General features: G+C 35.7%; 1 protein-coding gene across 1 annotated transcript; it reads right to left on the reverse strand.

Moving 5' to 3' along the window:
* Positions 1 to 1,602: 1,602 nt before the first annotated feature.
* LOC137728656 (auxin transporter-like protein 2) lies at positions 1,603 to 6,151 on the reverse strand. Its single transcript, XM_068467382.2, has 8 exons — positions 5,759 to 6,151; positions 5,463 to 5,648; positions 5,184 to 5,296; positions 4,845 to 5,028; positions 4,636 to 4,733; positions 3,912 to 4,119; positions 3,499 to 3,756; positions 1,603 to 2,175 (listed from the first exon to the last, which is right to left on the reverse strand). Exons 1-8 carry the CDS (start codon positions 5,915 to 5,917, stop codon positions 1,906 to 1,908), a joined length of 1,476 nt encoding a protein of 491 aa, XP_068323483.2. The 5' UTR covers positions 5,918 to 6,151; the 3' UTR covers positions 1,603 to 1,905.
* Positions 6,152 to 11,706: the final 5,555 nt, after the last annotated feature.

Consider the following 11,706-nt stretch of genomic DNA (forward strand, 5'->3'; position numbering starts at 1 on the left):
ATTAGATTCCCACACCACACCCACCAATCCAATATTATTTCGTCTCCACAACCAAAAAAAAAAAAGCTGCAATGCATGCAGCCTTATCAGTTGTATCATACATTCCCTTACGTCAGGCACACTTCTTATTTTTCTTGTTCCTTTTCTCTGTATTGCTCGTTAGGGTTTTGTCTTTGTTCTTGGCAGATTAGGCTTTCTTTCGTAATCATGGAAACTGCTGGGAGCTGGGAATTAACGCAGATTTTAGTGTAGAGAGAGAGAGAGAGAGAGAGAGAGAGAGAAGCTAGCTATCAGCTGTTTCAGCAATATTCTGTACCTTATGGATAGCTTGCATGCTGCATGCAATGTGCTTTTACTCGATGAATTTTCGTTTTCAAGGTCTGAGTAAAGTGGGAGGCATTGGATTTGGAATTCCAGGAAATTTAAAACCAAAAGTGATGTGCTGGAAACTGTACAACAGAATCTAAGAGGTTAATTTCATGAGCTCCAAGAGGACAATCCACATACACACAAGCTAAGTTGTTGAGTGAAACAATCAAAGGAAATCGGTCGTTAATAGTGTGAATTTGGATTGGATTGATTATTGCTAGAAGGTGTGGTAAGTCTCCGAATGTAAGCATTTCACGACAGCATATGCAAGTATCGCAAAAGAACAACATATTATTCATGATCGTCATTATGGTTTAGGATTCGATAGTATTGTGAATCTAAACCATAATTAAGTTGACTCTTATTGAATGTTTGATTAGTCTCGAATTCTAAGTAATTTCATGACAATATATGTTTGACAAAAGAACACTATCGATAATGTATGGCATTGGTTCATGGTTGTAAAGTACACTCGATGAAGCAAGGTTGTTACGTAATTATAATCTTGCATTATTTGCCTCAATTTATTGTGTACTTATGAATATTGGGCAGAATGGAGCAATGTTTAAATTAATAATTACAGTAAATACTTTAATTCATGTTATTTATTAGAGGAAAAATGTGGGGTGGGGTTTGATCATTATACTTCTTCCACTTGTACTGCTTCACATTTTTCAACTTATTCTGTTTTGATTTTCTCAAAAATAAAGATAAAAATAAAAAAAATAAAAATTATTCTGTTTTGAAGAAAAGAGTAACAAAGTGTAGTCATGCATGACAATTTGTGAAGGTGCCCTACTGATAGCCTTGGTATGTATTTCACTTTCATAATTGGCATCCATGATTATCATCTTTTCACATTGTGACACTAGGTTAATTTCGTTATTCCATTACGAGGCAATATTCCGGCGAGAATAAAATCAAACACGTAAGTTCAGATGTATACAAAGAATGCTTTGAACCATTTGACAGACCTCTTGCAACATTCGATTGAGTGAACTACTACTATTTGCTACTCAATATTACGGTCTGATGATATTCATTTTCGCTTAGAAGTGAGAGGTCTTAAGTTCGAATCTCGTGGATGACGAATTCAATATCAAATTAGGCTACCCATTGTGTGACTTGGCCGAATTCCCCCTACTCTTAGTGTAAAAATATCGATGTAATAAAAAAAAAAAAAAAAAAAAAAAAAAAGTATCAAGTGACCCATATTTAAACACATTGGAGAGGTGAAGGACAACCATTTGAACATTGTATAACGAAGATTACGAATTTAACAACAAAATATTTCATACATTTGTTGCCCCTTTTTCTTGACTCATGGCAATGACCCTAAACCCCAAAGAACAAAGGCAGAAAATTTAAAGACAAAAATAGGGGGTGTCTACTTTGAAGGTGTGGAAATCGTAATATAGGCCACAAGCATTTTTCTTCCTTCCCTTGATGGGTTTTCATTCAACTCCACATCTTTGTTGTTGTGTCCATTTGGGCTTACTACCGGGCGTGGAGTAACCAAAAGTGGGAGTGCATAAATCAAGGGGTATGGGAGTGATTGCGAGGCAGAGGGTGGCGGAGAGGAGGAGGAGCGGAAGTTGTGTTGAAGACCATGGGCGGCAGCGGCGGAGGGCATTGGTAACACTTGGTGAAGAGGCCAAATGTGTCGATCTGGTGCACAAAGTTTGTAATGCTCGCCCACCCCCCGAATCCAAACCCGACCACAAACACCCACACCACCACAAACACATTGATTGTGTATGATCCTATCCATCCTCCTAGGAATCTCGGTGGGCTCTCCACTGCATTCTGCATCATCACAACCATTCATCACAAAACCATCAGTCACATTGTGATTAAAACAACAAATCCATTGCAAAAAACAAGTTGCTCTATCATAGTTAAGCCTACCATGTCAAAAAATTCTTGTATACAAATTCAAAGTGTATACATACAAACATTGTATACACAATTTATACACAAAATGGGCACGATTGGCTGGTATAATATATCAATTTAGACTACCTAATTTCCAATATATGGTCGATATTAGAAAAATATAGAGGCATTATCCAAGTTTAGTGATTTATGACTGTAAACCCTAAACATGTCACGTTGTCAACACATGATCAATATATATATCAGCATAGACCAACAATTAAGGTTCACAAGTTTATTGCTGTAGACCCTGAACACAACATTGCCATAAATCATATACTGTAATTGATACCAGAAACCAACAAAGAAATTTGAGAAATGCTAAAGAGACTCTTAAAGTGGAGCTCTCTACTAGATTCTCTGCCACTTCACAGTTTAATGTTAATTTTCGTGTCAACATAATAAACATTGTGTCAAAAACATGAGGTAACAGAAAATTTATGAAGAATTCTACTTTTGAAATAATCTCTTTAGAATTTCTCGAGAAGTTTTACCCTAGGGAATTATTTCTGGAGAAATTCTACCCTAGGAAAGAATTTCTCCGCTTTAACACAAAGGGTTTCACATACAGTTGGCATCTGAGTATTTAACTACACGCAGAGAGTACGGCACATATAATGCATCAACTATCAATAAAAAGTTAAACCCAGTTGGTGATTTTTAGAGTCCTCCGCAGATAAAGGAGCATCAAATATCAATACAACTCTGTATCAGGTACGAAATCGATATTCCAATTGATGCGGCAAGAATCTTGTGCTTTTTCTGAACTGTGCATACATACATACATATATTGATATTGATATTTATTGCTTTTTCTGTTGGATTAATCAATTGAAAGTAGAAAAATAATGAATTCCCCAGTTATCCAAAAGGATCATACAATTTACAGGTTAAAATATTAAGGAGGGAGAGCCGGGTCTGGTCTGCTAGACTGTGACCACACGCTACCCCTCTGTTCTTTTTTCTCTCTTTTTTTAATTAAAATTTTATTCTTTTAATGATTATCTTGTTGATTAATGAATTTATATTTTTGTTTGGTCAAAATTTATGACTCAATACACAGAGACTGATAAAAGTACTTGATTCAGGCTTTCCATCTGGCGTTGCAGATTTGGACAAAATATACGCTATGCAATGCAGTTATGATGGTAAATTTGTAAATTCATGAGCACGTGTGAGGGTGTAATGGGGTACCTCTCTTGCAGCAGCTGATCTGTAAGTGAAAATGTGGGCCAGGGCTGGGATGATGTAGACTGTGAAGCTGACTAGGAGTGATCCAACGGTGGAATTGATTGGTCCAAAGAATGGGAAGATGATGGCCAAGAACCAGATGGGGATCACCACAGGCAGTCTTGCTGCTGCTCTCTTGCACAAGCTCTTGCATTCATGCATGCCAATGGCTTTCTCCCACACAAAGTATAGTGGTGTGCATGCAAACCCAAATGTTATAAACTGCAAACACACAATAAAACCCACAGTTTAGATTACACAAATCAATAAAAAAATTATAGGGACCGTCTAATACTGTGAATCTAAACTACAATGAGTCGGATTTACAACATAAGTGTGATTGAAGAGCGTAACGAGTTAAGTATATGTGTACATGCCTGGTGGATGAGCATTAAAATGACAGCCATGTCTCTGAAGGGAGATTTAGGGAGGAGAGAGAAAGCGTTGGAGTGGTTAAGAAGCAAGTCTCCAAATGCCCAATACACTGCTGATGCAGAGGGAAGGGTCAGTGTCAGCACATACAGGGTAGCAAATAAATATATGGCCTTGAACTTCTGAGGTTTCCACATAGCATGCATGATCTCCCTGCAATTTCAATTTCCCCCACCAAAATTAATCAAATTAAATCATCATCTTCAGCAAGTAATAATAATTTTCTACAAGAAATGAGGGCATCATGGGAATTTTCTGAAAAATAGTTGTAAATACTGGGGAGAGTACAAGCAGGGGAAACAAGAAGATCTGATTTTTCTTGAAAAGGATTGATCATTAGATACCCTGGTTAGATCATGTCCCCAACAACAGAAGGTTTAGTCACTTTTAAATGACGTTAAGCCCCTTGTTCTCTGCTTATTTTTGTCCCATGAACAGTATTCAAAATTTTAAAAAATTACATAAGCATGTGTAATTTTGTAATTAACAAAAAAAACATGGGTTTTTCTTTTCTCAACATTTGAAAAATAGTGTAAATTGTATACTGCATTTCAAGTTTGTCCTGGTCTGGATTGATGTTGAAAATTAAGGTTTAATTAAATGTGTAAACATAAATTAAAATGCAGAAAAATAGAAGCCAATATTCTAAATCTGAGGCTTGCGTCTTACACAGTAACAGCATGTCCCCCGAAGGTGTATAGAATGTTTGTGGCCCCGGTGAAGTATAGCACCAGCTTAGTCGGACCAGAGTGCTTCACTCCCTCAACCTATCATAAGTTTTTTTTACAGTTTTACAACACAGAAATTACCATGAACAATGAACATGTATGGAGATTTTGTAGGGTAATTAGGTGATTAAAGTTAACAAATTTATTTACCTGGCCATGGAGGAAGGAGGCAATGGTGAGGTACCAAGCAGTGTAAGTGGTCATAACAAGACCCAAAAATGACCAAACTCTGTAGTTGTGAAATGAAGGGATAAAGACAGTGGTGGCACAGCAAGCTCCGAAGATGTAAGTCCAAGTCCTCTTGTCCAGATTATCATTTATGTAATATATATTACTGCAAATTAACAACAACATTTAGAAAGATGCCCACAGTTGCATGGAAATTGAAAAAGGACCAGATATTTATTACTTTTCACTTATTTTTTATTGGAAAATTTGATTTAAAAATGGAGATGGAGTTAAAGATAGGGGTTAGAGATGCTTAGGTACCTTGCACAAGCTATGAGTTGAATGACAGATCCAAATAGAAGAAATGTGCAGTTAAATGCCAAACCCACGTTCCTCCAGTGTTTCCCAAGCAATCCATCAAGAACTTCAAACCACTAATCACCAAATAACAAAACCCATGTCAGAATTTGGCAAAAAAAAAAAAAACATGGGTTGCGTGGAAAATGTCGTAAAGATTCACAATCTAGCAACATAACATAAACGATTACACGACGCGTTATTGTTGACATTTATAATTAGAGAGTGAGATGAAGTTCTTGCCTGGATGACATGGTTTCTGAAATCAATTTTTTCTCTTTCTTTTCTGGTTCTGTATTCAATATAGAGTGTGCTAATCAGGTAAGCAGTCCAACTGCCCAACAAGCCATAGAAAAGCTGGAAGAGAATCCCAGAGAGCATTCCCAGCTGCGAGAATGAGTACGGCAAAGTAAGCAGAACTTGAGCCACCTGCAAAACACATAACAAAAACCCATACAGACATTAACACAATTACTTACCAAACAAAACAAAAAAAAAAGACAACTTTTTTTCTTCAAAAACACAGACTTTTCACAAACCTGATTGGAAGCACAGCTGAACCAAGCATCATAAGCAGACCCACCATCCCATAAGAACTTGGAGAGCTTGCTCTTGAAGCTCTTGGCCTTCCCATCTGCCTCCATTTCTACATAATTTCCTACTATCACTGTTTCCACCGCCTTATCTGATGACTCCATTGCTAAAGTTCCCTCCTTTACTCAAATGGGTTGAACTAAAATCTGGTTGTCTTAATTTGTTCAACACAGAAATGTGGTGGGTTTTGATTTGAATGGTGGCGAAGTTGAGTGAGGAGAGGGGTATATATATACAAGGCACGAGGTGGGTTCTGGTTCTCGGAAGCCTGAGAAAGTCTCCCCCCCCCCCTTTCTCTCTCTTTCTCTCCCCTCTCTCTCCTCTCTCTATCTCTGTCTTTGTGAGGGGGGTATTTTTGAGGGGCTAGACGCCTTTTCTATCTTTTCTTATTTGTGCAGTCACGGTTAAAACATGTTAATATTTTATATTAATTTTTTTATAAAAATAATAAGACAAAAAATAATAAAAATATAAAATATTAACGTAACTTAATCGTGATCGTATAAAATAAGAAAAGATGAGAAAGACATCCAAATAGGAAGGCAGACAACCGGCCTCCATTTTTGAGAAGAGAGTAAATCCCTTTTGGGGGTTTGTGGGTGGCTCTGACGAAACCTGATGGTTCTCGGGCCCTTTTTGGTAATTAAAATTAGGGGAATTTTTGTTGTTTAGTTCATAATATTAAATTAATATGTGATGTTAATTAGAATTTTGTTTGTAAACTAATTAATTATGTGGAGCGTGAATGGCTTGTCCGCACGAGCGGGTCTACCCGCTTCCCGAGCTGGCTGGATGATTATTACACTTGTTTAGTTACATAATCACCTTATTTACTATCCATAATCACCTTCATGCCACACAATTTCTTTTAGATAAAAGTATACATAATCTTTACAATGGCATTCTTGATTGGATCCTAAAGATAATAAAATTTCTTTTACGAAAAATACGTTCATATTCATATTCTCGTTCTGTGACACATAGCGTGAATAAAGATAAAGATAAAGATGTCATAAATTTGTGGTAGGCAAGATTTTCTCTAAATATAGTGTCTCGTTGCAATTTTTTAAGAGAATTGTTATTGTATTTGTCTTGCAAATGAATTTTAGATGATAATGTGATATCATGTATAAAATGTACATAAAAACATGCATATGTTATTTATAAAAATGGCAAGTTGCGCTTACATATATAGGTTTGATGTCACTTTTTTCTGCATATGTCATCACATGATCGAGAAAGGCAATAGGGACCAAGTTACATGTAAAAAAATTCCTATATGTAGAATAACAGACGCATCCAAGTGAAGAATTATGTAGCCCTATAACAAACAAGGGATGTGTACAAATTACATTGGCTTTCTCTTTTGCGTGGAATGTGCTCCGTAATGAATCTATGCATGCATATTTTTACATTTTAGGAGTGTTTTTGGAAGGAAATTAAAACAAGCAAAGATTTAGTTTGGTCAAGGGTAATATAGTAAAACCAAAAAATGCAAGTCGTGTTAATTTTTTTTTCATAATTTCTGTAGAAGAACAAGGTGCTTAGGAGGGAGGGGGACACAGGGCAAGGGAAACAGTGAAGGGGGGAAATTATAACAAAGTAGACCACATGATTGCAGCCAAACGGGCGTGGTCACTTTACAAGAAGAAGAAAAGCTGCTTTTTTCACATGGCTTTTGCTATCTATTGTATTTGCCAACCTCAAAATCTCCTCCTCCCTCAATTGCTTTTTGGTGTGGTGGACTCGAGAACAGAACCTCCCCACTCCCACTCCCGCTCCCACCACCACCGCTGCTGCTGTAAAAAACAAAGCCCAAATTCCAATCGAAAATCTCACCGCCTTGCAACAGAAAAAATCTTACTTATTTACTCACTCCACAGCCTTTCACATGGTTCCTTATTATTTTCACTAGAATTCACATTGTGGACAAAATATGTGGCCAATATAAAACACCAGTCTCCACAGTTTTGCTTGCTGCATCATGTGCATGCGCTTGGAAATAGCATCTCCTTTCATATTATCACTCCTTGCTGCTGCATTTTCGTAATGTGATTGTAGGGATTAAAATTTGTGACTTATTTCAACATTAGGATGAGAAGTATTTCTAGATTAATAGCTAGCTAGTTTTATCACGTATTTTAATTTAGTTATTCAACAATTGTCGGCTAAAAGATTTAAACCGAGAATCTTCTCCAACATCGTAATAACAAATATAACTAAACAAAATGATCATTAATAACCACAGTTATTTGAATTTATATGATTAATAGCAACATAATATGTAAAGTATTTGATGGAAATAATGCAAAGCCTTCATTTATAATTTGTCTGAACTCTAACTATATATAAGATTTTATTTTATTTTTCAGCTCTTTGTACTTGCAAGAGGAACTACGTAACAACTAGATCCCTTTTTATTTAGTTGAAAATATAAGAAAAATTAGGCATATATTACACCCCGTGACCTACCAAATTGCTGGCTAACCTAGCAGCAAAGGATTTTAGCATATGTATTAACATATATCAGATTTGATACGTCAATGTGATTCTTTGACCGTCCTCTAATTTCCCCATTAACACAAACATGTGAATTGAAATAGACAGCCTTCCTAAACCATGCTACAATAATTCTTAACAAAAACAAAAGGAAAAGGCTAGATTAATCAAATAAATGAAAAATAAAAAGGAGTAAAAGGTCCAGTATATTATATATATAGTTCACCGTTTTAACCAGATGACAAACATTTGGGTAACTATCGGTAATAATATTACACCAAGAACGTATATATTTTCCTCCACTTTTTCACCTTTTTCAAAGCAGTGTGAAGATTGATAGGGTTTTTGAATTCGAACAACAAAGTCACCCAGAGAGATTACATGATTATCTTCCACCTAATGATGATGAAGCATGATGATGAGTTTGTCCTTATTTAAATAATTAGGATTATAAACCCATTTATGCAGTAGTGCTAATGATTTTAAGAAATCACCACGAATTCATCAGGTGTAAAAAGTTTTGTTTGGATGCAGGGCAACATATTCATGGGTTTTGTTGGGCACCCACGTACATCCCATTCTTTGTTTGGGCATGCTTCCTAGTCTCTATAACCAGAAACATTCCCTGTGACTTGTGTCTCCTTTGACTGAGCCCTCAGCACCATATGATTCTGCATATTATACATGCATGCTTATTCTCACATATTACATCTTATCATCCAGACCCCTTGGTGGTATCACTGTTTATCATATGATATGAGATCTAAAGTACCGCAGGCAGATACCAGATAGATATATGTATATATATCAAGGGTTAGCACTCCCCTTCAGATCAGTAATACTAGCAGTCTAGTACTGGTTTGGTAGAATGTTTGAAAGCAACTTCAGAGCAAAATGATGCCCTAGTTAGGTCGCCATTGTAGTTTTGTTATGTGAAATCAACAAAGAAATAACTCCATCAAATTGTGCCCATTATGATATAGTCGTACAGGTCAACGATTATTACGTATATTACCGAATTCATAAATTGATCTCTATGAGATTGCCGTGTTTGCTCCATTATCTTTAGCATTCACTATTTGTAAAAGTACTATCAATACGTCAGGGTACTGATTTTTATACTCTTAATTTAACTTTTAACACTCCAAATTAAGTAATTTATAACTATAGTTATGATTCTCTCGCAATGGGAGTGCCAAAAGCTAACCTCTGCGTCTGTCAAAATCCCTACCCAATTCTTAAGTTGCTAGTTGCGTAGTTTGGTCTTGAACAACACTGCAAATCAAGACAATTGAATTCTAATATTCATAAAGCTATAGTACGACGAGAAGGCTAAAACCAAGACAAAGGCACAAAGCATGGTTATCCCTTTTAATTTTGTCTCCGAAATTTTCATCTCTTGAAACGTTACTTTGTGTGACAAATCTAGAGACAAAGCATGTTAGTTGCTATGAATTTTGTTTCCATACATTAATGTTTTGGAGTCTAAATAAGGTGGGGGACCAAAACACAAAAGCCATATCATTGAGATTAACCAGTAATGCTGACTAATTATGATGAATCATCATTTTACCCATCAATTCTTTTTGTTAAGATCTCCATTATATTTATTAGATTCATTTACTTAAATCAAACAACAAGTTTACTTACGTATTCACAATCCAACAACACAAATATATTATGTTATCTAACAGTCTGAAATCCTCTCCAACTACGTTATTAACCCATTAATTCGTAGACGTTGTATCTCTATGAACTGAAAACACATGAACATGGTTTTCTTTTTAAACTTAACTTAGAATTTGTGGGTGTATTAATTTGTTCAAGTTAAAGACATTTTTTTTTTCTACTGAGGGAAATATATGCTTAAGTAAGCTCTTACATACTGCTTTATCCTTACCAATGATTAAAACTCAATAATTGGTCAAACTTTTGCTCTTCTTTTTTTCTTGATATGTTCATGAACAGTTTGTAGGGTGTTTTTTTGTGCTCATCAGAGAATTACTTGGCTTTTTGGAACCCTACATTGACCTGAAATTCAATTAGAACGAATGGGTCCTTAGTTTTGTGCTAAAGAATCAATTGAAATGTGGTCAACCCCATTAGCAAAATACAAGAAGTGGGTCAAATTTTATATTTATTGCTGCAAAATAATTGATTTGAAGAACATATATGTCACAAAACACAATAATGCTAGATTGGCTTTGTGGCCCTCCTTCCTGAGACCAATTTTTAGGGCCAAAGAATTCTATCATTAAAGAAAATGTGTACAACTTTAGTAACACAGGTTAAAGCTGCAATTTGACAATATTGTACAACTCATGAAAAACGGAATGAAAAGTATAATTGTATGTTGGATCTATTATTTTTGGAATGCATCTAAGCAAAGTAATTGCCTTAGTTTGTTTTTCCTTGCCTAAAGTATAACAATTTTCTGCACAATTATAGTTTGAATATGATGTTGCTTGTGGTTTTTAACATAGATGCATAAGGTTTGTGGAAGAACATTGTCCATTTCCCTTGCAGCCCAAAATATAATAATTGGATCACTGGAATAAGGAATCTCAAAAAATGAGACAGTTGTCCGCATGAGTATTTTAATGTAGTTTGTGACCTTAATTTACTGAAAAATAAGTATAACGAATAAATTGAGAATTGTATGACAATTTCAGAAATAAAATGACAGTTTATTCCAATTAGAACTACTCCACTCTGACCACTTTTTTAGTAGGGAAAAGATTTTTGCACTTCTATTTTGTTGTCATATTCTCAGTTTGTTTAATTATGTCCCTTCATTCACAATTTAGGATAGAACAAGAGAAATAGTGGAAAAGCATGAAGGAGTGGAAGTTATTTTTAAAATCAGTAGCAGGAAAATCGTACTAACCTGACGCCGATATGGACAATATGTTAATGTCACGAGTTTTGCAATTTTTAGAAATACTTCAGTCAATACATTTTACTCACAAAAGATGGTGTTAACCCACCTGTTTATGTGTCCTTTATACCCTAATAATCCCTAATCCGAAATGCTTTTCTGCAACCTTTGGTGTTGGTGCCTAGGATGGGGTCACAATGGGAGCAAGGAAGAGAAACTTGTAGTCTGGGACCCATTCTATCTATTTATTACGTGTTTCACACCCTAGTGGATTGGATGGACTCTAACCTGGTGTTGCAAACGATGGGAGGATGATTTGAGAAAGATTCGAATGAGTAATTACCCCCAACCTCCTTGGTCAGTTATTGAAACGAATCTAGCCTCAACCACCAATAGATCTGGAAATAACTTCGACCAACATGCGAATCAGACTACAAGAAATTTGCTAACTACCCCACATATCACAACCGAGAAGGCCAAAAGGAGATACATAATCAAACATAACAAATCAAAAAT

This window comes from Pyrus communis, chromosome 10 (assembly GCF_041283825.1).
Source record: "Pyrus communis isolate YQ-2024b chromosome 10, ASM4128382v1, whole genome shotgun sequence".
Lineage (NCBI taxonomy): Eukaryota > Viridiplantae > Streptophyta > Magnoliopsida > Rosales > Rosaceae > Pyrus > Pyrus communis.

What these genes read in the sequence shown, in the direction of transcription:
- LOC137728656 (XM_068467382.2), bottom strand. Translation starts at nt 5,917, where the DNA reads ATGGAGTCATCAGATAAGGCGGTGGAAACAGTGATAGTAGGAAATTAT. An exon ending in CAACTCATAGCTTGTGCAAG is followed by an intron (nt 5,029 to 5,183) that starts GTACCTAAGCAT and finishes GTTAATTTGCAG; the next exon opens with TAATATATATTACATAAATG. An exon ending in GATCAGCTGCTGCAAGAGAG is followed by an intron (nt 2,176 to 3,498) that starts GTACCCCATTAC and finishes GTGATGATGCAG; the next exon opens with AATGCAGTGGAGAGCCCACC.